Genomic DNA, 27777 nt, shown 5'->3' with positions numbered 1-27777 from the left:
ACGGGACTGACTCGTTTCTGCTGGGCTGTGGTAGAAAAGGCACTTTCAGGAAGACTGCGCTGTGAGGGACGGCAGGAGCTGAAGAGCCTCTACATGCACGCAAAAGTTACGCGACTCAGTGGGATCGGACAGTAAACGTACTTATTTCAGTCACTATTAATTTTATTCATTTTTTAACAGAAAACTAAATTTCTGACAGGAATAGCACAGTAACACAGCCCCGCGGCCGCCAGCAGCGCTCAGGGCCAGCTCCCGGCAGGGCGCACACCGGGGCCGAGCGCTCCTCACCCCCTGCCCCCCCCGCACGGCGCCGAGCCCCCCGCTCCCGGTGCCACCGGCCCGGCCCGGCCGGGCTGTCCCCCCGCCACCCTGCCGGGTGCTCCCACCGCCCGCGGGGCGAGGCCCTTCGCGCCCCGTGCGCTGAGGCGGGTGGGCACGGCGCTCCGGTAGCTTCTCCCGCCGGCATCAGCCACCAACGTCCCCGCCGGGCAGCGAGACGGCAGCATCGCTGTGGGCTGCCGCGCGCTGCTCCGTTTAACGGGCGGCGCCTGCTGCCCGCCCCTCTCCTTCCCTCCTCCCTTCCCTTCCCTCCCCGCCCCGCGGCGGCGCGCTCACCTCCGCCCCGCAGCACGTTGACAGCTCTGGGCGCCGCCATCTTGGCCGCGTGAGGCGGGATCACGTGGACGCGACAGGCGGGGCGCGGCGGGAGCCGCCCTGCCTCGCGCCGGGGCCGTTGCGCGCGCGCTGCGTGAGGCGAGTGCCGCCCGCGGCCGTTAGGGCAGGGCCGGGCCCCCGCGCCCGTCAGCCCCGGCGGGGCGGCAGCGCCCCCGCCGCGGGGTCTGTGAAGGGCGCCCGGCTGCTCGCCCCTGCGCCGTGTTGTGCGCGGTGAGGCTGAGGCGTAACGCCCCGCGGTCTGACAGCTTCCCAGGGGGGCCGGCGGTCCCAGCGGGGCTGCAACCGTGGCACTCCCCAAGGGCTAAAGCTGCCTTAATGTTTTATTCGAGTTCTTTTTAAAGTTTTTTTCCCCCTGTACTTTTTTATTCCGTTGTAGCAGAGTAGCTTTTGTGAGGAAAAGAATGAAGTACACAGTCCAGAATGCTGAAGTAAGTTTTTGCTGTTAAGTTTGCTGTAGAGGCATATGCAGAATATGAAAACTTAAACCATAAAGGTAGAAACGGCAATTAACAAGAATAGACTCAAAGCCCAAGGCAGATAGGAATGGTGATGTTATTTACCCCCATTATTTACTCCGGAAAAAAAGCTTGAAAAATATATGAACTTAAAAGTTACACTATGAGAATTTTTGCATTTAAGGAGCAAATTCCAAGAGTTCTCTGATCACAAAAAAAAAGGTGCTGCAGTCTTCTCAGTGGTCCTGCGTGGACATCATAAGCACAAGTGCATCAGCTGATTAGCTGCCACGGCACGATAGGCGGCCTATCATGTAGCTTATATCCAGACCACATAGCAGTTTAAAGATCAATACAATATCTTGCACTGCCTCCAAAAATGAAACAATTCGCTTTGTACAGCCACATTCCGCACCAACTGACACGTTTCATGATAGTTACTCAGTGAGGGCACTATGATAGGATTTTAACAGAAGAAAAATAGAGCTAGAAATAAGTCAAGAAACAGCATTCCTAAGCTGCCTAGTTACACCTTATGAGCATCATTACCAACTACTCCCTGGTGAGAGGTATGTACACATCTAATTCACAGAGCAAGTCTTTTCCTTGTTGCTAGTTCAACAACACAGTATGGTCTTTCAGGAGTTTGAATTTCATCAGGCACCATCTTACCTTATTTTTCCTCCTGGCAAGGCTTTAGGAAGGCAGATACCCAACCACTGGTTCTATGACAATGATGTACAGCGTAAAGCAGTCACACGTTATGGCTGCTTCGCATACGTAACTACATGTCTGCTGGAGTGGGAGTGCTTATATGTACCTGTAGAGAACAGTGTACTTCAGATAAAAGTAGCCATGGATGATGAGTAATTCACTATCATCTTTTCCTGAACTGTCACTGAAGGAGAGAAACAAAATGCCCCAAGTTAACCTAGTCTCACCTATCTTACGTGAGTCAAATATTTCTTACTTGGGGGAATCAAAGGCCACTGTGAGAGAAAATAATGCAAACATTTGGCTTTTGTCTGTTGCTATAAGGCTGTAATTCCATATTGTAACAGCCTGAAAATGGGTTGATGGCATAAGAAAATGCAAGAATTGGATACAATGCTAGAATTGTGGTGCTGCCACCCTTGTAATTACCATGTCCTTTAGCATTATGTTGTTTCACAAATACTTGCAGATATCTGTTAGCGGTTAGGCTGGACCAGTTCCTTTTGGAGATCAGACAACAGTCATTATTTGGTAGTCTTTAATTTGTACTTAGATTAGGGTTTTCTCCTTTTACTAAGGAATACAAATAACAGATTTAGGTTTGTTAGGAAGTTTATACAAATAAAACAAGAATGAATATCTCAGAAAAAGGAGAGACACTCTATATCCTAACACAGTAAACCCAAAGAATCATACTCTGCTGTTTTCAAGTCCTGTTACCAAAATAAAATGTCACTTTTTCCTCATGTATATAACTATCTTTTGTTCACATTTGGAAAATCCTCTGAAATGTTTGAGGTGACCAGTGGTGCCTTGACTTGTCCTTATCTAGAGCAATATAGAAATATGCTTCTAGTTAAAGTATAGCAACTGGATACTTTGGGTTTAGGCTCAAACTCCTTAGACTTCCCTATTTGAGATTGTCTTAAGAGATGATTTAGTTTACAGCATTTTTTGCTGGTCAGGCTGGTGCTGTTTGGGTCCTGGTCTAGTCACAAGTAGGTGTCCTTTTTTCAGCACTTGTGTTTATCTGGTCCATGGTGAGATAACTTGAAGACACAACAATAAAAACACAAATCACTAGCTCTACAAGGGGAAAATAGTAATAATAATTTTGTGCTAGTTTAATTCAGTGGAACAGTTCATGGTGAGACCAAATGAATGCCAACGCTGATGCCCAAGAAAGTGGAAGCGCACTTATGTGTGGCTGGGAGACTGCAGTGTGGCCACTGATTTAGGGTGGCTTTATGTGCTGTGGAACTGAATTCTTAATCATTACCACTTGCCCCCTAATCCAGCAAATTCAGTGATTCTTATTTCCCTTTATGATCCTGAATCCTGGCTTATTGATCCCGTGTACTTGCGTGCTGGTCCTGGAATGCATTTGGTATCTCAGTGAGACAGCCCAGAATCCTAAAGCCAGTTAGTTTTTTTTTTGTTTGTTTGTTTGTTTTAATCAAAGACAAAGGAAGTGGAAGAGCATGTAAGTAGGAGTAGGGGCCGCTTCTTGCAACAGGAGCTAAGTTATGAGGTTGCCTCAGGTAGTCTTGCTGAAACGTGTCCTTAAAAAAGATAGACAAAAACAGGAGAGTGTGTAGCTTTGGTCCCATCTGTATGATTATGCCTTCTAGTGATACCTGAAGCTCTGAAACTTTGATACATATCCTCATTTGTCAGTGAGCAGCACCCATTTAGAAGCTGCTCCTACATCAGTGATACAAAATGTATACAATCAGGCAAAGCTACACCAAACTGTTACAGCTCTAAGGAAAGCAAAGGCAGGCTCACAGTCGCTATCATATTAAACTTACTCTAGGGAAAAAATGTATCATCTTTTCCATGAAACTATGAAAGTCTCAAAAATATGAAAACTCCATACAATTTTGAGGAAGGCTTCACTGGAAGAAAACCGTCTAAAAATAGCAGATATTGAACATGGAACACCTCCCTTATTGTCACACCATTTAGAAACAACAACAACAACAAAAACCAACCTGGAAGTCAAGCTCTTCCCATTGATATAGATTTCCTTTATGGTTGATCTCTTCTGCTCAAACTGTAAAACAACCTTAAATGGAGCACATACCCCCTACCTGAGGAATGCTTACAGCATTATGTGTTCTTTATTTGCTGAAGAAAGAAGCTAGTGCTACTTTAGGAAAAAAACAAAGCGCAGTTCTGCTCTTGCTGTATAGATTTTTTTGCAATGGCAAAGAGGGAATTCTGAAACACTACTCCCAAGGCCATGCCTTCATTATGTCATTACCTGAGATTCCTTCAATTTGAGTGGGAGTCTTGTATCTGCAATGAGCTTTGAAGAACGGAAGGATTTTTTTCCCCCTTTATTCTATTTGCTTCTCTACACTGGAGAAGTGAAACTATCTTGAACATGGAAATCTGGGAATTGTTAGATCAATGATCCTTTTCACACTTACTTGTACCGTTATAGGTCTAAAAGGAGGCTCCTACAGCGTCTGTAGTCTCATTTCTAGCACTGCCTGTTATGGCACAACTAACAAAGAGTGAGGTAAGCAATTATTTGAATGAGTAGTTCTGAGTGCTGGTATTTGTATTATTTTTCTTTTTACACTGTAGGAAGATTTGAGTGGGACCAGCCCATTCCCACAATTTTCCCTCCAGAGATACAAGCCACTATGATGGCAGCTAGTATGCCCTGCATGAGTGGGGCTTGCATCTATTTGTATCACTTTGGGCAATAGCCTTCTATTTTTACTAGTTGCACTACATTTCTAGCCTCACTGTTCCAAATACTTCCAACTGTGTGGCTAATAGCCATTTGTATATGGAACATTTTAATAGAAAGAACTCATGGTTTGATTGAAATCTTTCTGATCTTTGGAGGAAGAACTAGCAGAGTAAAATTACTGCAAATATCGATGGCATGGGGAAAAATGCTCCATGACTTTTAGTTGATTTTTTTTTTTGAGAAAACAAATGTCTGCAATAGATATTTGCTTATCAGATTTTAATATTTTACCATGCTGTCTTTTTGTCAAGTTCAAATTATCTTAGCAAGCAACATCTCACAAAGCAGTAGCATTAGAAAATAATGTTATTTTCAATTTCAAAGCTGAGATTCCAAGTTCCTAGGTGATGGGCTTACAAATATAACATGTATTTCTAGTTCTAACAGTTTGAAACTGATGAAATCAGGTCAGAACTGACACTGTGAGAAAAAGTGAAATGGTAAAATACACAACATCAGATTTGCAAGCCTTCTGGTGTCTGACAGTCATACAATATGATAAAGGGAAGCATAAAGAGCAACAAAGTCTCAGTGAGAGACAAAAAGGAATTGAAAAAATGACCTATATAAGCAGACGTAAATCCTTCGTATAGACATTATGGGCTGCTTACCCTCCTGCCGACATTGCAGAGAGAGACAATAGGTCAGTTTTGAATTGCCTAAACTGCCACATAGCAGCTTTGTGTGTTGGTTCAGAGGAGGCACGTACATTTACTGCTCAAGATACTGCCTCAGTTATGTAGACTTTTATTCCCACTACTGTGGTAGTTAAACTTTCCTTCAAATCCTATAACTTCAGAAGAACTTCCTCAGTTCTGAAACTATAGGTATTTTGTTATATTTCTTCAAGTTATTAGCTGTTGAACTAGAAGTTTCATGGTATATGAAGTTTGTAACATTCATTTTTCAAAATACATGAGAGGGAACAGTTTGACCAAGGTTGCCAAACAAACATTTTTCACATCTTCATTTAACTCTTAGGATAAAGCTGGAGTTGCTCAATATTATTCTGTATTTCTGCTCTTCACATGCATTATGTTTATGTATGTTTATTTGCAATACATCTGTTCCTTCTGTCAATAGGAATGAATTTGGCTGGCCAGTAAGCTTGTGGAAGCTAAGAGAAGCAGAGTTATGAATAACTCCTGGAATCTGTGATCCCTTGATGACTACTAAGAGAAAGCTATGGAAGAGAGGCAAGTTGTCTACCTGTATAATGACATAGGAATACAAAATTAACCAGGGAAATTCAGTTCTCTGAATTCCCAGACAGAACCTAAAGGAAGACAGGTTAAAAACACAGATGGACTCAGGAAGACTCAGGAAGTGCTAGATTGCAAAATGCACATGTACTGGTGCCTTATGGAGCACAGCAAATGGTGTAGCCATTGCAGGCAGCTGGGTACAGTAAGTCCTGCAAACTTTGAGCAGAGTTTATTTCTGGCTTTAGGAGAGAAGGACAAAGCAGTTGCATAAAACTTTAAAGGACTCAACCAACATCTCTGTCACTACCTGAGACACGCACAGGGGAATAGAATTGAATGCCTTTTGCTTTGGCTAGTCCCTCGTAAGGCCTTGTGTATGTGGGGCTGGCAGAAAGGCGACACTGTCTCAGACTGAAACTTATTTAGTTGGCCACCAGAGTTACGATGTGACTTTTGACTTGTGATAAAGGGGAGTACTGTTATATTATCAGGCATTACAATTAGAATAAAATTTTGTCACCAGAACTATGAAGTTTTTGAGAAGTATTCCTTTCCCATTCTTAGTGAGTTATGACAGCCTCCATTCTTGCAGAGGAAACCTAGAACTATGTTTTGAACTTTACTGCTTAGTCTCCCTGTTTGAATGTTAGTTCAAGCAGACTCACCCAGAAAGCATACAGAACTAAACTGACACATGCTACCCAAACAGAAGTGCCAGAGGAACCACTACTGTTCTTTAGCTGTTACATAAGATACTACCTCTTTCTGTCTGCCAAGGGAAAGGACAGTCCAGACACTTCTTTGATCACTTCAGGTAAAGTCATCATCAGTGCTAGTTTAATTTGGAGATGAATGTTTTTTCAGATAATTGGCTTAATTAACTGTAATGGATTATGGAGTATCATGCAGTCTTTCCTGGCAGCAGCACTGCAGAAGCTGTAATCTGCTGCAGGATAGCAGGATTCGAAGTTTCCATATCCCAAAGAAGTTGCTTATTCATTGTCTTGGTGCCATGAGTTTTAAGATAGTTCCCAAACAGTTCAGAATATTCCCAGACCATGAAGAAACCATGCTCAGGCTAAGACAGCACTTTTACCACAAAAAGACCTGGACTCGCTATCTCACTAACTTTCAACAGTATCAACAAAAAAAAATATCCAATAGGTTATGAAAAGATGAGTTTGCCCCAAGAGGTTTCACAGCATGTCTAAGAAAAACAATTTTGTGCTCCTTTCTCAGTAGCTTCTTTTGTATCTATCTTCCACCATCAATGGAATATTAGTGTTCACCATCTCTATGATTTCATTACATTGTTCAGCCTTTTTAGAATATCCATATACCCTGTGGGTTACAACAGACAAACCTTCCCCACAACAGGTGCTAGAAAGCAGAAGCAGACCTACAAGACTCTTCAGCCTTTCTATTCTCCCCTCATAGGGATAACAACTTATAAAGAGGGTAACAACATTCAAACAATATAAAGGGGCAAACAGCCATCAAGTGTTTTTTTCCTTGTTAGTCCTACAGTTTAAGTCTTAAACTTCTTCCATCTACCTCATGAATGACTTATATGAGCCTCTGTAACACGAAAGGTGAGGCGATGTTATTATAATATCTTCAGTAGACTTACTGAGAGACACAAATTCAGAAAACTGAATTAAAACACAGTTCTTACACTCAACTTTCCCTTTTGGCTTAACATCAACACCTGAACATGCTCAATGAAAAACAAAATGAAAAAACTCAAACGCCATCACTCTTCCCCTTCTACATTCAGGGATTACTACTAAACTCAGGAGAGACCTTTCATTATCATCATTAATGATTATACTAGTTTCTGATACTGCTGTAGGTGAACTACATCATACAGACAAGATATCTTGGTAAATAGCTTGTACTCAGGAAGTATGCTGGACAGACCAAAGCACCAGCCTTGTTACTTGTTCATGTAGCATTCAACTAAAGAGTGCACAGGCCTACATGGATAGTAAGAAACAAACAAAACAGCCTGAGGAAGATAAAGTTAGGAGAAATAAGACAATTACAATGTAAGTATCACATATCTTGCTATTCGATATCTGTTAACCGTTGAGGCAAAACAGAAGGGTAAAAGAAAATTCAAACAATTGAAGTGTTACTGTATCTGAGAATCTACATTGTTTATTTCAGCAATAAGTGCTCCCAAACCTAAAGTACATTTTAAAATCTACAACACAAAAATAGAAAATATTCAAAATGCACAGAAACACAAATCACCTTTAATGTGATTAAAACGTCACATGAGTTTTTTTTTTTTTTTTTTGCAGTTAAGTGGCAATTAAAGATGTGCTTCACAACACTGTATAGAAATTTGCAAGTTTCCTGTACAGGTAGGATCCTCATGCTTGTGCAAGTCGTTCCAGAACTCTTCGATAATCTGAAACAAGTTGTTGGAAGCTCTCTTCTAACTGTTCATGTTGCATGTTTAGGTCTATTTGGTTCAACTGATTCGTCAGCTCCTCTGGTCTTAGGCACCTTCTCATTTTGGCAAGTTCTCTCTGCTTTTTCTGAACAAAGAAAAACAGTAGTTTGAACATAACCAGCAATTAAAAATACAGTATTTCATTGTAATTATTCCATTTCATTATTTAGTTAAGATGTCCCTAATAATAAAGAACATGCCTACTGATTAGGTCTAATGTTACATTACTAGAATTTATGGCATGAAAAACTAGATTGTAGAAAACATGACCACAATATTTAGTTCTGTGTTGTCATTAATCAAGCAATTAAAAAAAATATATGCATTATGTATGCCTGGTATCTCATCGGTAAGTATTTCCCATGCTCACGGAATCATCAAGTTTGTTAAAAGAAAATTCCCTCAAACAATTTTGGTTTTCCCATCAGTCTCAAGATCAAAGCCCCTCTATACTCTATTTAACTTCACACTTCTCTCTCAAAAGAAAATTTGTTCGATTTTGATGACTGATGCTGAGGGTCAGGAAGTGGGAGCCGAGACCATGGTAAATTAGAAGTGGGTAAGATCTGAGAAACTTTGGTATTCTCCCACAGATCCCATAGATAGATAAACTTCAGTTCAGAAAAGGAGAAGGTTCTGTACGGGAGTCCTGATGAGGCCTCCAAGTACATCTTTGGCCAACATTCAAGAAACATTTCCTTGTAGAAAGGATGACAAAAGCAACATAATTGCTTGAGTTTTAGATTTATATTTGCTCTATCCAGTCAACATCTAGTTATATTTGAAAGCAATTATGGCTAACAATGAGTAAGATACTCAAAATGTGAGAGTCACCCAAGTAAAATCAGACATGAGAACCCTTCTGAGCAACAAGTTTCTGTCAGTAGAAAAACTAAAACCTCTCTATTCTAGAACTAATTGCAAGTCTGCTTAATTAACAGAAATATCTAGGTATATTATAATCTAATTTAAATTTGAGACATCTAGAAGTTTCATATCCCAGCAGTTGGTACATGGAGTATAGCAAGAACAATTCTGCTAATAATGTATAAGAAAAAGCAGAACTTCTACTTGCTATTTATTGAATGCTCTGCATTGGCTTTGTAGGGCTAATAGAAAACTAACCCCAGGTAAGCACACTTTTTGTTTTTGAGTAAAGATACTCTTCACTAAACAGATTTTACACTGTCACATATAGCAATGGCTTTACAGAGCAGAAGAAAAAGTCCCCTGTTCTACAGAAACTAGCTCCCTACTACTTGACTAATCAAAGCTTAAAAAACATTTGTCGAAGCATAAAATATTTAGGCTGTAGTCTTTTCTGTGTAGAATATTTGATAACACCAAATTTCACAAGCTGTTCACTCTCTCAATTACCAGGAAGAAGCTGTAAAATACAAGTACCACTACTACTAAATTAAGGTAGTGGAAACTTATTCTACATCTGGACAGCACCGTCCAAATGAAGTTATCAAGTGCTTTATATAAAAGAGTAGCATTAAGAATGCTGTAATATTGCCAATTATTTACAAAAAGCTACTTTCCTCCTCCAAATTACTACATATTGAGAGTTTAGTTGCAGTTCTGGAAAAGCTTTTTATTTATTTATTTATTTTTAAAAACAAGAACATGATTAAACACTGCTTCCAAAAAAGTTTAAAGTCAGTGTACTAACCTAAGAGTCAGCCAACAGCCCTTCCTTTGTTACATTCTTTTGAAAAGAACTACTGGTGAAAAATTAAATGGAACACTCTTAAATTAAAAAAGAATATTCTAAAATTTTAGAGGACCAATACTACATATCTTGCAATACAAAAATCTGTATAACTTTTTGTTCTTCGTGTATTTATTACATGCAAAGATTCAAGTTGAAATGATTGTTAGAAGCAATAGAACTGAAGATGCCTATGGAATTTTGGATTTTCCCCACAGGACTTCAGTGCTGAATGAATGAATTGGAACCATGTAACAGTCCTGTTAGATGGAAAATCATGGCTTTCTTTGTAGTGGACACTGAGTGAAATTTAGCAAATGAGACAAGACACTCATGAAAGAATAGAAACTGTTTTGATTAAGATCCTGTCACTCAGCATGACATGGCGTTATCTCCAGATCAGCGAAGTGTTTAATGCAGTGCTGGGTTCTCATTTCTGCTAACAGCCTCCCTAAGTCCAACATGAGTAGAATCAGAGTTCTGCTATTTTGATATAACAGGGCAAGTGCTACTTTAGGAAGGCTTACAAGCTAATCAAGATAATTCTGATACTTCACCAAACTTTTCCAACCAGGTTTTGGTTTGCTCAGTGAGTATGTAATTGCAGAGAAGCTAACAAGCTAGTCACAGCAATAAACCTACGTTCATCTGTGGTCTTTTATCTCTTAATACAGATACTGACGTGATTAGCAATGACAATATATACGTATATGTGTCTCTGATGGTCAGTTAATGCAGCACAGGCCACCTATATTGAAGGTCCTCAGAAGCATATTTAGTAGGAGCTATGAAAGTTACTTCACACTAAGCTCAATAGTTGCTTGAACTTAACTTCTGAAATTACTTTATATTCATCTGCATGGAGTCCTATATTGACATGGCTATATTACTTATAACAAGTTGCTTTGTTAGACCTTGTTAACAAGTAAAACAAGCATCTAAACTATATCTCATCTTCTGTGTAAATGTGCTACAACATTTACCCCTCACCTCCAACTTCGTGGTTTAAGATGTTCTTAACCTTTTCAGGAAATTCACTTTTTTTTTTTGCCCTTAAGTCTATCTGGATGTAATGTCACCTTTAGAGCTAGATACCATAAGCTCAACGACTTAATGCTGGAATTGAGCAAGAAACAGGAGACAAACAAGACCTTCAGCAGTCATGAACAAATGTTCTCTGCATCTGTGTACATGTCAGTTGATCACTGCATAACTAATAGTAGTTGATTGGCAACATAATTAGCATCAGCTACATTTATGGAAATTAAAGTAAAATCAAGTATAATTAGCCTTGAAATTATGATACTTAAGTCATATACACCTTATAGGGGCCAATCAGTCTTCTTTTAACGTCCAACCGATAGCTTCTGGACTGTTCTGCATCACCCATATCTGTTGCACGCAATCGGAGAATTTCATAAACTCGTCTTGTGTGTTGCTAATGAACAGAAAGAATAGAGATGTCCAAATAAAAAGGTCAGTTAACAGAACTCTAATATGACAGTATTTATCCACTTCGAGTAACTCTTCAGCTTATCGGACACCAGTCAGAGGCACTGATGAAGCCTATCAGCCTGATCCTCCTCACCAGTGGGTTAGATGAATAAATATTAATTTCCCTGTTTCTTCCACGCAGCCAGTGTCTGATCTCTCAAAATGCTGTACCAGCCACAGAGATGCTTCACTGACCTACAGCAAACGAGCAGCAAAAAGTCCAGAGGCCATAGTCCAAAATGGCTTCAAAGAACTGAGAACTAGATTGCCATTAAGCAATTTATTACTACACAGTACCTCCTGTACTGATTTTAATAATCTTGACATATCTACTACTCTTCACAAAGCTACCTGGAAGTTTTAAACATGAGAAAGAAACAATATTTAAAAGTTTCCCGTTTCCTAGGAAGAGAATGGAAGACTAATTGTTTCTAATAGAAAATTGAAGTGATTCTGGAACACTGATCAGCTAAGGTCACATTTGGGAAGGAAACAAGGATTTGTGTTGCTACTATATTACTACTAACTGCTGCAATATTAAAACTGAATTCAAGATCAAGTATTCCTTTGCTGAGAAACAGAATAAGATAGTTTTCTACATGTGTAGAGATACTATTAAAAAAACCAAATTATTTATTTTCTAACGTTTAAGATCTCATACACAAAAGGCTGCAGATGTATTTCCCTTACCCAAGACATACGATTTTTCTGAATGTAAATACAGCTTGTCCCCGTTACATACTGTAAGACTCATTCAATGTTTTCACAAAACTATACTCAAATATTTGAGTTAAGCAACTCTGCCTCTTCACTAGTATACTCAGCAATGACTTTAATCACTCACTGCGAAGATTACCAGTGAATTTAATTGTTAAATTTAACTGTTTAGTTCTCTAAATGTTTAGAGCTGCCTTAGGAGTTGCTTGCTACTTTAGTGTTCCGCATTCCCAAAACAATGGCTCTTTGTATAGATATACTTGAAGAAAAAAAAAAAAAAAGGAAGCTGATACCTGAAAAATTGGCAACTTTCTAATTCTATTACATCAACAACATCAGTAGGAAAAAAAAATGCATTTCAGACCATGAGCTATGTACCTCTCTTTGAGATAGATCCTAGAAATCTGTTAAAATATGCTGGAATATGCAAATTCCAAGTCTCCACATCTATGTTTAAATTTCCCTTCTACTAGCTTCATAAGAATAAGTCCAACTACAACAGTTCTGATTTAATACCTTATTTATTTTCAACTTCTGTTGAGCTTCCATCACCATTTCTTGACTGAAGCCTTGCATTAAGTTTCCTGGTGAAAAGCAAAGCAAGTCTTGACAGAGCTTTACAAGAACAAAGTCCCTTAGCTTTATGTAGTTTTCAGATGGATCTTCAGCTAGAAAGAATGCACATAAGAGCACATCATTAATATAGATATTATTTGTTGCTTCACTTCCGGTATGTAATTACAAGGACTGTGAAAGACAAAACCAGATACAGTATTCATCACTATATAAACAACCGTGCTTAATTGTAAGAACTGCTATCAAAGTTTTCGGTGTATGATGTTTATTTTGCAAAAGAAATTGGAGAAGCTGTACTGAAATTAATTTATTCCATTCCTTTTCACCCAAATTAGTTAAAAGTTAAGATAATTTCTATATAGAAATAGAAATTATATAGATAATTTCTAGCAATATACATTTCACTTGTCAGCTAGGATGACATGTTATAACCAGGACAAAACATTCACTGCAAAAGTGAAACTCTGAAATATTTTAAAGCATTATTTCCTCCAGGAAATTTAAATTTTAACCTTTCTGAAAAGAGGAAAAGGCTTTACTTAATTTTACTAAGTATTCTGGCCACATATCACAGTTGTGGAGCCTGACTTTCTCATAGAAATTACAATAAACAATTTTGTAAAATATTCCATAATTTGAGTGCCAAAGAGAATATTTTTTTTACGGAAAAAAGCAGGACAAAGCCTATAATTAAAAGTTATTTTAGAACAAATTTATACTGTTTGCTACAACTCTGCATTTAAGGCACTGAGCTGTGAAACATGTCAAATGATTTATTCAGTGTTAAGAATTTGTTTATCCTCAGTTATAAAAGCTACGTACAGCTTTATAGTATTAGCAGGAAAAGAGATAATAAAAATACCGCTCCATGAACAAGACTTTGTGTTGCAAAGAGGAAGTTGTGCTACTCTAGGTTCCTATGAACTGGATTCAAATTACCAGGTGGATTACCTTGTGTTAGGATTATCCTGCAGTGATACATGAAGAAAGCAAATATTCTGTTGCATTTTAATTATTTTTTTGGGGAGGTGGAGGACTATTTTTTAAACTAAGACCTAAAATGAGTTCTGAGATGGCACCTACAGTTGAATAGCCGATTCGAGTTTAAACTGTGTTTCTTCCTACACTGGTCTTGAAACCACAAGACAGATACCATATTTGTAGCCAATTTTCATGCTATATTTTTTCAGGTGTATACCCCCCCCTTCTTCCATAAAAATTGTATTTTTACGTATGATGCACACACCTCTGACATGATGGATGCATTCAGCTACCAATACATGCTTCTGAAGCACAAGTCCTGTACAAATTTTTACTCTGTTAAACTTTTACCTGCACAAATATTAATATGCTATTTTAGATTTTTCTCAGTTTTGAGTTTTGGCTAATAGGAGTAAATTGAACAAGAAATTTGACAAAGCTTGATCTCCTCGCAAATTCAGCTGCGTATCTCACAATAAAATGGCTAATTAGCTGGTAATCCGTGCATGCTAGGGATTGAATTTTCCTGGTGTGCTGTTCTCTAAGTAAAGGATTTAGGGAGCTACATTATATACAGTTCTTCTATAAAACAGGGTACCATTAATCCTGAACTGAGCTAAAGCTAAATCTTCAAAAGGCCATTTAATTCTGACAAGTGAACATGAAAGTCGGTTTGTGGGCTAGCAATCTGTGAATGCTACAAGTTGTGTTATTGAACAGGTGAACTTAGTTAAAAATTTAACACAGACCTGTTATATCAAGTACTGTAGGAGAAGACATATAGTATCTATGAACTGTTTCAAGAAGCTGAGCACCATGGCCTTCTCCTTGGAATGGTGGCAAGATCAGCATCTGGCTATAGACAAAGGAATGCATTGATATTTCAGTTCAAATGCATGCATTTGCAAACATTATATTATAAAGACTTAAGAACTAGGTGGTATTTCATTTTTCATTGAAGTACATGTAGCAATCTTAATTTTAAACCATAATTCTTATGGAGTCTTAGAATTGCTAAATATTCAAGAACTTGTTTGAGATTCCCTCTGCTTCAAGAAGGGAACAATGAAATAAATCAGTGCATAGCCAGCTAATAATGGGGATTTTTTTAAACAAATCAACACCATTATAAACAAGTATTGGGAACTTCAGCAGTTCCCTCTTCTGAAATAAAAGGCAAGGCACGAGTTACGCCGCCAATTACCTTACACGTGGCCGGGTTTTGTCTGGGTACACATAGTAATTATAGACTGTCATGTAGCCTACGGTCGCAAAGAGCGTAGCTCCATCCTTATTATACTTCTCAAATCTGCAGATAAAACAGAAAGCCAAGCAGGTCAATTACAGTCGCGCTCCCATGCAGTGTCCATTTTCTTTTCCATTCTCCAACTGAATTTTCAGTGTCAGCAAGCTACTCTGTGAGGGCCCAATGGGTACACCTGCTATGTTCTGAATGTACAATTCACTTAATTGGTGTGCAGCAACTTGGATAAATCAGACCTCTTTGCAGCACTTCAGTGCACTTGCCTATTATAAAGATGAATAGGTGGCAAGTAAAAGAAAACACAGGCAAAGCTCATTTTACTGTTTAAGCCTACATTCAGGGCTCTAACGGACAACAGCATTTAATTCAGCTCTATTCTCAAGGTTTCCCAAAGCATAATGGAGCAAAACTCAAGCCTGATAAACAATGGTTTTTCTTTCCTGGGAAAAATATCATTATACTGCTCCAATAATTGGCCAGCCACAATTAAAATGCAGGCTTTGTGGAGGTAATAAGGTCCACTGTTGCTTTAGAACTGTACTTACACTAGAAAGTAGTTCCATCTTTCATCATCTACATCAATAAAGCTAGCAGTTTCAATAAACCACATCAAGAACGTCTGAAGCCTTTCATGATATTCTCGAAAGCCTGGACATGTCATGTCAGCCTAGGGAAAAAGCCAGGAGAAGTCAGGTGAAGCCTATCACAGATGTAAGAGGAAAGAAAATCTGCAAAACCTAATTAAATTCTCCAGTACAAAAAGAACATGATCGTAATTAATAAACTGGTCAAACGATAGCATTTATATACTACAGTTGAAACATTACACAAAGTTCCTCACTTCAAAATAAACTAAGTTGTCAGCCTGAGAAGTTTCACTTATTTTTCATACCTTATATATCTGATAAGTTATGTCTTCACCAGCTTCCTCGTTATGAACAGAATACGTGTGTAGCAGCATTCCAAAGGGCTTGAAGTTGACCTCCTTTTCCAGCAGAGAGACAAAGTCATCTGTGTTTGTACAAAAACCAGGAGGAATGATTTCTCTAATTTTACTTTCAACATCATCTGCCTGGGGAATACAAAAGGGGTCAGGATCAGAGGAAGATTAAAAAAAGACCAAGTTATCACTGTGCTAATAGAGATGAATATAAAAAGAGGTGCTATGGCCTATCAGCAATTTCAAAGAAAAAAAGGCAAGGAAGCGTTCCTGTTGTTCAACAGTGACCTCCCAACAGACAAAGGGCTGAAGAGATACAGGAAGGTCACAGTCCAGCCACCATCAGTATCCAAAAACTAGTAGTTACATCATAAGTTTCTGAACATTTTTATGTTTAGGGACTGTTACATTTATCCAAGAAAAATCTAAGAGTGTTGATAGCTATTCTAATAAAAGCATCGTGTGAAGGAATACCACAAATGGCAAGACAAGGAAGGAGGCTATAAATTCAGTCACATGGAAAGAACACTTCTCTTGTTTTTCCTACTTTGTTGGATGCAACACATTTATTTCTGAAAGAGCAGTAAAATCAGAAGCCAACACTTTTCATCCCACAAGTCTCTAAGTCTGCGGCACATAGCCTTATGGAGCTGGGGCTCCCAAACAAGCAGCTTAAGAGGTATTAGGTGGTGCTGAACTAAGTGGAGAAAAAAGGAACAAAGACTAAAAACAGTAGCCCCCAAACAAGAAAGTGACAGCTAGCACACACTTGCATTCTTACGTCTCGCTGCTTGAAATGCCTGTCTATAGTCAGCTGCAAACTACATTACAAACTCAGAAGACAAACATCCTGCGTCCTAGTCAAAGAACACTTTGAAAACGAAGTTGATAAAATAATAAAAATATCATTTAGGGATACTGACAGCATATCTAACCTGTAAAATCTAACACTGGGGAGGAAAGAAATATTCTAACACCAAAACTAAATTCAGAGATTAAAATTATGCTTTTCAGTTAACCAAACTGAAAGTTAGAGACTATCAGCTGAGCAGACTTCATAATCCTTTTCAGATCCCAAAAAGACCACTTGATTGAATACATTTACTACTTCTTTTTAACCATGAATATTTGATGAAGTTTCACAATAACGTATTACTGCTTCTCACCAGGCAATAAAACTTAATGAATTGGTCTCAACTTAACAAAACCGTACTCCTCAATACAACCCCTAAAAGCCTGACATTACATTCAACAAAATGAGCTTACATTCAATTCAAACTTTCCTCTGGACAATGAATCCAGGTTTTTACTTAATGGAGTTTGCCGTGAGTTCAGCTGTAATGTTTGTATTGTATCTATTTCCACAAGGACTTACACAAGAACACTTTGTGTTAACTTACTAAGCAGCTCTTTCACACCGTTTACATGCATGATGGGTATTAGTTCAAAACCAAGACCCTTGCTACTTAGCATTCAAAACAGGGAAATTAAGATGCTTAGAACAAAATACACTACAAAAGGCTAATACAACATGCTACTAATTCCTGTCCTTTCAACCATCCTCCCTTAAGTAGAAGCAATGCACCTGCAAATGAATAGCACTTTATCATTCAGTTACATTTTTAGTGTAGAGAAAGATGGATGTGGTTCAGCACAAACAAGTTTTATTCTTAATGGTTTGGTACTACCAACATTTATATTTATATTTGTAGAGAGCGCTATTAAGCAATTAAGATATAGCGCTACAGTACTCGGTGTAACAACCCAGTTAAAACATCTACAGTCTTTACATCTATTTCATTCTCAAAACAAAAGACCTTTTCTGTTCATCCTAAAGTAATACCAGTTTAACATTTTCTTTACATTTGCTAATTTAACTGCATAACACAAAATTAGCTATGTTTTGCAGAATCATGGAATTATATGCATTAACAAGAATGAGTATTTGTATGAGCACAATATTTCAGAAACTCATTTCTTTTCAAACTGTGTAAGTGCATTATTTACACAGATCTTAAGTATGCACTGGTGATAAACTTGTAGGAATCTTCAACTAAGAATCTCTACTGACTTTCATTTTGCACATCTGCAAAAAACATGTAAAAATCCTCTAGAATTAAAACAGGAATTCCAAGTGTTAGATCAATAACAGACCATGTGGATGATACATAAAAAGGGACAAACATGCAGTACGAAGTTTGATATGTCACGTTTAAAAAAAACTGCTCCCCTCACATTCATAAGATTCGTCTATCATTGACAGAAGACAAACCTTCACCTGCTGAAAGCACATAAGATAACGCATCTTAATTCTACATGACCACAATATATTTTTACCTATTGCCTCCCTAAGGTTCTCTCCACTTGAAATGAAGCCTGACTATCTAAGAAATGAAAGAAACTATCATCAGTTACTTTTAGGGTTAATAACATCTCCATTTCTTACAGAAGGAAATCCCAGAATCCTCAGTTTGAGTGGTGACATACATGTAAGTTTAAGTGTTCCAATTTTCAGTTATTGAGTCCTGAATTATTGGAGTCTGGAAATACCAATAGCATACAAAAAATTTGATTTATTAATACCTGTAGCTGTTTAGAGATGCACCCATTACATAATAGGCACTTTAAAAAAAAACTTCTCAGAAGTTTAATCAAGTAGTTACTGAGGTTTGTTTACTGCCTTTCCCTTGTGTATTTATTTGACATTAGTGAGAGGCTTCTTTTATCGAAGCAAGGCACTTATATCTTACCAATTTGCAAAGATTTAAACAGAACAATTTCTGAAATGAAAAACAATCCTGTTGGCCACTGTAGCAGTGTTAAGCACAAATCATTTCAGAGCGCAAAAACCCTTGCTGACTTACAAGACTTGTTGAGATTACGGTTCATGCAAGTGCTACCTGTAACGTACTGCCTTCACACGCAAACCCTGTGAGATGATTGGGAATACAGTATGGACTTTGTAACTAGACTTGATTTGTAGTAGGACTACTTAAGTGGGCAATGTAGTTAAGTGTACATTATATTCAACTCTGAATACTTCTTAAAAAAGAAATTATAATTGTCTATTAGTACAATTGTAACATTTGTGTATCACTTTGAAATAACATCAAAGTGTCTTCACTTAAAATAATTATGGAAATGTATTTGAAAGCCAAATTTTTCTATCAGTTATAAATATTAATTCTAGCAGGGAGCAATAGAGTGATCTGTTGTATTACCTAGAAAAGTATGTCTAATATTAAAATTGCACTCATTAACTCGTGTTAAAGCAAATATATTAGACTAGCTGCAAAGATAATAAGATAATAAGACTGTTTTACAAGTTAGTGAAATACTTTCCTTCACTCCATCATGAAATCCAAAAGAAAAGGAGGTTCCTTCAACAGCTACAAATCTGAAAGCTACTAGCAATTCAGAAGTCAATGCTATTCGTATTTACCCTAGAAGAAAGCAGCCTCTGTTCAGGTATTTAAAAGAATCAACTCCACCCAAGGAATAAATTTTGTTCATTATCATTAAATGAAGCGCTAACCAAGAACATACTTCTGTTCAAAATATAATTATACTTTGCTGAGCCTTCCTCACTAACATGGGATATATAGGTCCATCAGAAAAACAATATTAAGATGCATAAATATAGTTGAAGTTCTGGCTACTGGCATTTCAGGATCTTTTACCTAATGTTTAAAGATGTTGGAGAAACAGCACACTGTATTTAGGCAAGTATTTCAGTCAGTCCCTAACAGACGGAGATAGTAGCAGCTGCTGAAGCAGTAACAGTAACAAACTTCCTATCAGAGAATAAAGTCACCTGCTGTTGAAAGGGCTTGTGTGTGGATAACATGTAAATAACTTGACACCACATTAAAACTCACTTTTAACCAGTTTGTTCAAGGCAGAGACTGCTGTCCTTTCCAGAAGGACATTTGCAGCAGAAAGATTAACAATCATGCATAGGATATGGTTCGTATCTTAATATCAGTATCCCAAATGAGCTAAGCAACTAGTTTACTTAAATACATGGTAATATGCATGTAAATTAACAACCTGCTTATTTTCAAATATGAACACATTTTCAGAGATTAATGTAGTGTTACTAAAGCTAAATACAAACGGCAGAACGAGACTGTTGACCACCATGTCTTTTTTCCTTACTAAGGTTTAGATATAGCCATATGAGCAGCTTATTAGGACACAATGTGTTAATACCAAAGGAAGCACAGCGAAAACGCTTCAGTCAAAGTCTGTGAGCATTCTAGAAAAAGAGTATATGGAAGTCTAGCTCAAACAGATAGTCTTTTTGTCCCCACCTCAGTCCCTTAAACAACTGGGAGAATAATTCAGTAGAGGCAATGCTGGGCTTGAAAAAAGCCAGGATTCTGAGTGATCAGAAAAGCTGCAGTGTTAGCCTAAGGCATGAGATACATGTACCTTGTTTACTTTGCTTGTACTTCTAGAAAAGTAAAGCAGCTTTGTTACTTATACAGAAAACAGCGTGTGAGTAAAAGAGGTATTGTGGTTGGGATTCCCACTGTGACACGATTGTGAAATTATATTAGTGAAAGGCTGGACAGAGAGGTGGTCTGTTTGATTTTAATATGGCTATTACTTAGCCAACAGGCTTTCCTTTTTTTATTTATTTCTAAAAACTTCGGAAGATTGAAGGATATGACCTTTCACTTCTAAGATATATTGCCCTAGCCTCAGAAATATTTCAAAATACAAAAGTGTATTTCCAGGGACTTAGGCTGCTGAACTACGTACATTTAACACAAGTGCAGAGCAAGGAAGGAAATATCTATAGAACTTGCGTTCCACTATCTTTTTCTTTAGAAAAACAGGCTTTCCCCTGAAAGCATTGAAATAAGTTCTGATGAATTTGAAAATAAGAACTTTAAATACAGCTTCAAATCAGAAAGATGCTTACTCTTAGAAAAGAGAATAGCTTTTCTCAGGCAGAGTAATTTGAAGTCAGTGCAAATGTATAACCACACCAAAGAATATTACGAAGATTCACCTATAACCTCATCAGTATCTCTTCTCAAAAGAGAACTTTTTCTTCCCTATAACTAAGCAAAACTCGGATGATATGAAGTTTTCTTGATGCATTAAAATCCACTCTGAAAAAAATCAGTTCTTCTTACTGGATTCTCTTCAATATGAAGAAAACAACTAGTCCTCCTGGAGGCGTCTAACATAAAAATTGAGTTGCCTTTTTTTTGTGGAATTAGCCTTGGCATTAGTACCTCATGTTTGGCACATTTTTGATGGCAGTACTGAAGTCAAAGGAAGAGCAATGAGAAAACGTACAGCAAACATTAGGGTTTTTTTTAGGTTAGTGTAATAGGAAGCTTTAAGGGTCCCTTCCAACTCAGGATATTCTATGATTCTATGATTCTTTTTAATGTAACTCATGTTTGGGTGGGTAATTACTAAACCTTGAATTTTGTCCATATCCCATTAAACCTTCCCAATAAATACAGGTTTGGCTCTGTCTTTACCTCCACACAGTCAAACTTCTCATTAACTTTAGATGTATATTCGATGCGGAAGAGTGTTGATAGGTTACCAGCAATATAGTACAAGAGGATCTTCAGTCCCTTGTAGCCAAAGGCAACTTCACTGAGGAAGGAAAAAAACACATTCAGGAGATCTAAATTAATTTCACAGAAGAATAATCACAATACAGCACTTTCACGTATCACTTTAAATTCACATCCTCTTTCCCAGCGAGGTATTCTAAAAACTCCTTATAGGAAAATGTGAATCAAACTGCATGTGTCTCTCTCTAGAGAGAGAGAGAATGCCTTACACTACTTTTGTTAGTTATTTTGCTCCTCTAGAGCAGAAATAGAACATGTCCTTGGACTCAGTAAGACAGTGCCTATACATTTACTGAGATAGCTCACAAAAGAATACCTGAGATAACTAATATTGTATCTATGTTTCTAAATGTTCATGTCATTAGCATTTATTTATTAATACCAACTAATATCATTTACTAAAACTTAAGCTTGCAGTGTAGCAGTCTAACATGTTGGAACACTACTGCAAGTTAGTGTATAAAACACAAATAGATAATGAATCATAACAGTAAGTGTTTCTGGTGGAAAGTTGCTATATACTGATCTGACTTAATTAGAATCAAGTAAATACAAAAAGGTATGAACTAGAGATGCTTTTTTTTTAAAATACACTTTAAAACAATGTGAGTTGTCTGAATATAAATACTACATTGTTTTAAATCTAGAGAATTTATTTTCAGGCAAAAAAAAAGGAATGCAGAAAATTGTTACGTTCACAGAGAAACATTAGCATCTCTCCTTGGTTATTTTAACTGAGCTTTTTCCTTTATGGTAGTACATTTCTAATTTAAAGTTTGAATTGCCAGAACAATAATTTGTATGTTAGCTATACTGACAGGTCGGAGAGTTCTCCCATTACTAAAAGCACAATTATTTAAAGTGATCGCTGCAGTAGATGTGCAATAGTGCAACTAATTTTACTACAATTACTATAGGTAGCACGTAGTACTTAGAATGTTCTTTAAAGGAACTGAAAGTTAAAACAAATTGTTTCAAGTAGACAACAGATATGTGCATATATTTTCCTTTAACTTTTTTTTTAAAAGCTTTAACTTTTTTTTTTTTAAAGCTACAACCAGACTGTTCACTATTGCTCTTCTGATATTAAATGACATTCTAGCACTAGGGACATGGTGGCTAGCTTCCCTACTTAAGTTAGAATACTTGAAAAAAATTAAATGCCATTTTAAAACAGTTTCTGTATCTCCTGAATATTTAACTGCTTAGACGTATACATATTATGGAAAACAAACACCTGAGTTCAATAGTTATCAATGATCTATAACAGCCAAGAATGTGAGTTTAAGTTAATACTTGAGTCTTTTTCACTAAAAATTGCTACATTGTAGTAAAAAAATAAATTGTTATACTGTTGACAGATACCTTTTTGGCACTCATTACTGTGAAAGTTTTAACGAAGAATTATTAATTCTTGCAAATTCTACAGATTACCTGAATGCAATAGCCACTGAAACAAGAAATTCCGTCTGCACAATCAGGCATTTTGTCCCCTGCTAGTATCTTAAAAGTAGCACATAAAATGACTACAAGGCCCTAACTCCACATGCTAAACATGAGGGCCATTATTTAACTATACAGTCATAAAACTGAAGTACTGTATGTCATTTTAAATAGTTTGGTATAGTAGTATTTCCTGTTCTCTAGCAATTAAGAACCAACCTCCCCCTTACAGACCTGATTTTACTCTGAATACTTCAACTTACTCATCTCCAAATACTTGATGGCTATACTCTGGATTAAATGTTGTGTTGTCATCTTCCAAATCCTCAGGAAAGCGAACTGAAGAAAAAATATGCATGACCAAGTCATCAGTTTGTTCATACAGAGATGCCGTGCTAGATGTTTATGTATTCTTTCACTATAAACAGCTTTATTTATGAGTCTATGTTAGGCTGACATACAAATGAAATAAATACATCTTGTGAAAATTAGATGCACATTATTTCCTCAAATCAGTAAGCACAATAAAATGAAGAAATTAATGCAGATATATGCATATTCAGACATATATACATACAGTTTCATACACATATATATCCTGACTGTTACTGCCTTTTACCCCCTCTTGAGCGCTGAGTACACTGCCCAGATGGATATTCCTACGCTAAACAAGACCAATCATGTAATCAAACTGCCTTCTCATTTTGTTGTTCTTCTCTCATATGTAGTTCAGAACATTGTAAGGAGGTCTTCAGAGAGTGGTGAATGGAAGAAAATGTTCACGTGCATTAATGTTGATGTTAAAATTTTTAAGAATCAACACGGATACATTCAAAACAATGGCACTAATAGAACAGTGGTATTTGCATCAAAATTACAAAAATAACTAGTGATCATCTCCCCATGACTTTTTTCCAGAGAGCTAAACAGTTGAGGTAAAGTAGCAAAACAAAAAAAAAGCAAAAATAGAGCAATTCTGAAATATCACCATGGATCAAATGAAGACCTAAAAGAGGACAGTGTGCTTTTATATGCACATGGGAAATGCGTGATTTTTTTTCCTCTAAAAAGTCAACTGAAAAAAGGCAACTGAATATATTAGGAGAGATAAGGCTATGAGTAACAAGTAAAAAGCCTCTAGCAGTCTCCCTGAAAACTCTTAAGTAGCTCCTCAGATTTCTAGACCAAATTCACTCAGATAGTTCTTGTTATTTCTTATCCTTTCCTTGGGTTTTAGAAAGACAGAAGAGGAAATGTAAAACATTAGATACAGTCCCAAAATGATTATTTCAAATACTGTTTAAGTGCAAGAGAAATGTTTCACAATTATAGTGACCTAAAGAATTAAGTACGTGAGTTAGAATGACATTGTGGCTCACAAGGCTAAAGTTATTATGCATTAAAAATAATATTAAACTTTATGGAACAGACTTAGTGGTAGCTCTGAAGAGTACTTAACAGGTTCAAAATTTTTATTTTCTTAATAAGTGATGCTATTTATTCTGTTCAATGAAACAAAATGCTGAAGAGCTGGAAAGATTAAAAAACACAGGTATGACCTATTCTCTTCTTAAGAAATTACTGCTACAAGTAAGACAGTTTCAGATATAAGTCAGTCTATCAAGATTTCAGTAATTTTCAGTAATTCTGCTTGTATTATGGATGTCCTAGTATAGTAAGTTAGCTATATAAAGCTACGAGCAGTTCACTTCATTAAAAATGGCTTGTGTAATCTAGATGAGGGGGCAACAAAAAACTCAACAACACAGCACACTTTTTAGCTTTCTTTCCTTCATTTACAATTTCCTCCAAAAAAAGAGGAGAGGGAAAGATGTAAAATAAAAATACTTAATTAGAAATTTGTAACTCTTAACAAGATGAGCTCTGCTGCTAAAGTCACCATTAAAACAACAGACACTGAGGACTACATCATAGCATATGGCTTGGAGAAGAAGAAACTGAAAGAACATACTGAATACTTAAAGAAAAATAAGGTAGGAAAACTCCAACACACTCTAGTAATACGTTAATAAATTGCAGATAACATTATGATGCAGGGACAGGCCTGAGTTTCTATAGCTGTACTTAACTGCACTAGACTCAGCAAAATTAGGCTAGTATTAGACTGTGTTCCTATTCTTGTGTTTGTATATTTACATTAACAGGTACATATATAAAAACTGTGTGGATTTCATTATAAGAAAGTTTCTTAATTCAAATGCACAGGACTTAAAAACGGACATTACCTAGTTTTAGCTGAATCGCTTCATTTGTGTTACATTTGTATTCAGCCAGCTTCTTCTCCATAGCAGTAAGTCCTGAAGAAAAAGATTTTAAAATGGTTTAGATGTGCGCAATCTGCATCAGTATTATTCAACAAATATGTTTAGAGAAAGGTTCTCAAGCACAGAAAGAACCACAATACAAAAACACCAAAGATACTGAACAAGTAGAAAAATCCCCAAACAGTACGCACTCCAAATGTAAAAGGAATGTCGAGGTTTCTAAAACACTTTTCTGGAACTACAAACAAGAACTAGAAAACAGACTAGAAGTATCTTTCTCTTTAGTTTCTGAGAATGAAGGGGACAATATAACATAAATATGTTGAATATAAAGTATTTAAAATTCACCACTAATAGAACGCATTACAAAGCAACAGGTAAAAAAATTAAGAATTCAGTCTGACAAATGTTTCTTTTCAAGAACACATGCATGTGCACATCAGTATTTCAAGAAACCTAGTTCATCCCAATTCTAATTTCTTATTACAGCTCCGGAGAGCAGGTGTGCACTGAAGCCTCATACCAAAGTAAAGCTCTATTGGACATGCATTGCTAAGCTCATCATTGCAGCTCTGTAAGAGATAGAGCCTCTTGTCATCTATCTGTGTGACTTGTAGTCAAACGTAATGCTCTGCCAGAGGATTTCAAGTGTACTTTTAAGGGAGAACACCTTCCTTCCTGTAAACATTGCCACTTCCTTTAAGAGGCAAAACAAATCTGTTCTCATAATAATCACACCTTTCAAAAAAATTCATGTCACCTCCTATAAGCATGCTTTGGTTTACAGAGATTTAACTAATCAAAAACTACACAAAACAAACGCAGTAAGTACAGGGTATGGTTGACTGTTACAAGTTTCACATCCCCATCAACCTCTACCCCAAGCAGTAGAACCATATTGGAACATGCAAATGTTGTCAAATACGTAAACAAGAAACACTGCAGAGACTGTTGGCTCAACCACTGAAACAGAAGCAAGAAACATGCACCATTCACACCCCACCTGCCAGTTTTCTTATTGGGACTCAAGGAAACATTCTTCTGCAAATGGATAAAGAGGAGCCAAGTTCTGCGTCTGAGATCTTAAAAGAGCATTTTCCCCCCTAAACTTCAGAGCTCTCAGCTGCCTAAAGAGTCTTTGCTAACACAGGATTTTGATGCAAACCCATTTACTGAAAGCTTCAAATGGCACTAACAAAGATTCCTGCATTTCATCCAGTAAAAGATCACTTAAAAAGCGATTATGGAAAGAACATTTTTGGTAAGCTCTTTTCCCCCCAAAAAACAGAATTCAAACAAAGAAGTACTATCATGTAGAGATGTGCAGACGTGCCTCTAGATGTTACATTACAGACCTGTCTTGGTATCTGTATAAAACCAGGAAAATGAATTTCCTTCTTACAGGCTGAGGACTCAACAAGGATTTGAAAATAAGTAAGTCACATGGAAGGAATACTTTGTCACCCAACAACGTAATTAGAGACAGGTGGTCTCAAAATAAAAAGAACAGACCTAAAGCTGAAAAGCATACGTCGGCTGCTTTGGAAAAGTAAAGTTTGTAACCTTAAGACTTCATTTCAGAACACAACACCCCTCTCGTACATGTTAGTTTTTTATTGTTCCTACTTTTTAAAGGCTCTGTTGTTTTTTGCCTTAAGACTAGCAAACCTGTTTTCTTTTCCGCACTAAGAAGTGTTTTCCAAATGACAGGCAGACACTGTATTTGAAGAGCAGTAAACAGACTGAAAAACAAAGCTGGTGACAGACTGTCAGCCAGGAAGAACTAAGTTACAATACGCTCCTTTCAGCTTCTCATTTTTTTTCAAAAGTGTTTGCACACACGGGTGTACAACATACCACCCCCAAGCCCCACGCGTTATGTCACGCGGCCATTTGTTTACCCAGCAGCTATAGGTGTTACAAGGGAATGATGACACCCCAAAACCTCCAGCACACCCACGACGCACCCCTTTCAGCTACCCTTCTGTACCTCAGCACCCCTTCTGGCTCCTATTCCCTACCTCACTTCTGCGCCTTTTCATTATCTCCCAAACAGCTGCTCTTAGGCAGCTACACCCAGCAACGCCCCAGCCGCCCCCTGCCCCAGCGGGGCCGAGGCGAGGCGAGGCGCAGCCCCCGGCAGAGCGCCGCATCCCCTGCTGCCGCCAGCGCCATCACGGCTCCCCTGCAGCCCCGAGCTCCCCGCGGGCGGCTTACACCGCAACGGCGGCTCCGCCACGAGCCGCCCGCCCACCCTCCCTAACGGCCGGCCCGTACCGGCCACCCCTAACGGCCAGCCGCTGCCCCCCCCCCGCCGCGCCTCACCCGCCATTTCGGAGCGGGACAGGACGAACCAGCCCGCGCGCCCACCCGCCGGAAGTGCGAACACGCGCCCCCGCTCCTTCTTCCGCTTCCGGCCGTAAGCACAGCTGGTGCAGGCAGAAGCGCGGGGCTCGCGCGCATGCCCGCTGGCCACACCC

The 27777-nt window shown here is 37.9% G+C and overlaps 2 protein-coding genes and 1 long non-coding RNA gene across 5 annotated transcripts in view; 1 reads left to right on the top strand and 2 right to left on the bottom strand.

Annotated features, from left to right (window-relative positions):
* METAP1D (methionyl aminopeptidase type 1D, mitochondrial) overlaps positions 1–773 on the bottom strand; it is a 47000-nt gene extending 46227 nt beyond the window's left edge. Inside the window, exon 1 of one of the 2 annotated variants that reach the window (XM_027461858.3) lies at positions 616–773. In XM_027461858.3, coding sequence (XP_027317659.1) covers positions 616–655 — 40 coding nt within the window. In that variant the 5' untranslated portion in view covers positions 656–773. The remainder of the gene's footprint in view (positions 1–615) is intronic. The other variant, XM_072040960.1, reaches the window with a different exon arrangement.
* LOC140002934 (uncharacterized) lies at positions 763–8426 on the top strand. The gene is made up of 4 exons (XR_011810640.1): positions 763–1103; positions 4294–4371; positions 5695–5807; positions 8123–8426. It is a non-coding gene; the product is annotated as an uncharacterized lncRNA (long non-coding RNA).
* On the bottom strand, positions 7951–27777 carry HAT1 (histone acetyltransferase 1). Of its 2 annotated transcripts, none has more exons than XM_027461857.3 (11): positions 27623–27777; positions 25259–25330; positions 23276–23351; positions 21468–21588; positions 15916–16095; positions 15569–15690; positions 14964–15068; positions 14509–14615; positions 12719–12870; positions 11313–11429; positions 7951–8362 (listed from the first exon to the last, which is right to left on the bottom strand). In XM_027461857.3, exons 1-11 carry the CDS (start codon positions 27627–27629, stop codon positions 8195–8197), a joined length of 1227 nt encoding a protein of 408 aa, XP_027317658.1. In that variant the 5' UTR covers positions 27630–27777; the 3' UTR covers positions 7951–8194. The 2 variants fall into 2 exon arrangements, with proteins under 2 accessions (XP_027317658.1, XP_071897059.1); XM_072040958.1 differs by having other exon boundaries at positions 27627–27748.

Source organism: Anas platyrhynchos, chromosome 7, assembly GCF_047663525.1.
Source record: "Anas platyrhynchos isolate ZD024472 breed Pekin duck chromosome 7, IASCAAS_PekinDuck_T2T, whole genome shotgun sequence".
Taxonomy (NCBI): domain Eukaryota; kingdom Metazoa; phylum Chordata; class Aves; order Anseriformes; family Anatidae; genus Anas; species Anas platyrhynchos.
The sequence above is the reverse complement of the archived record's forward strand: the minus strand, read 5'-3'. Positions and strand labels throughout refer to the sequence as shown.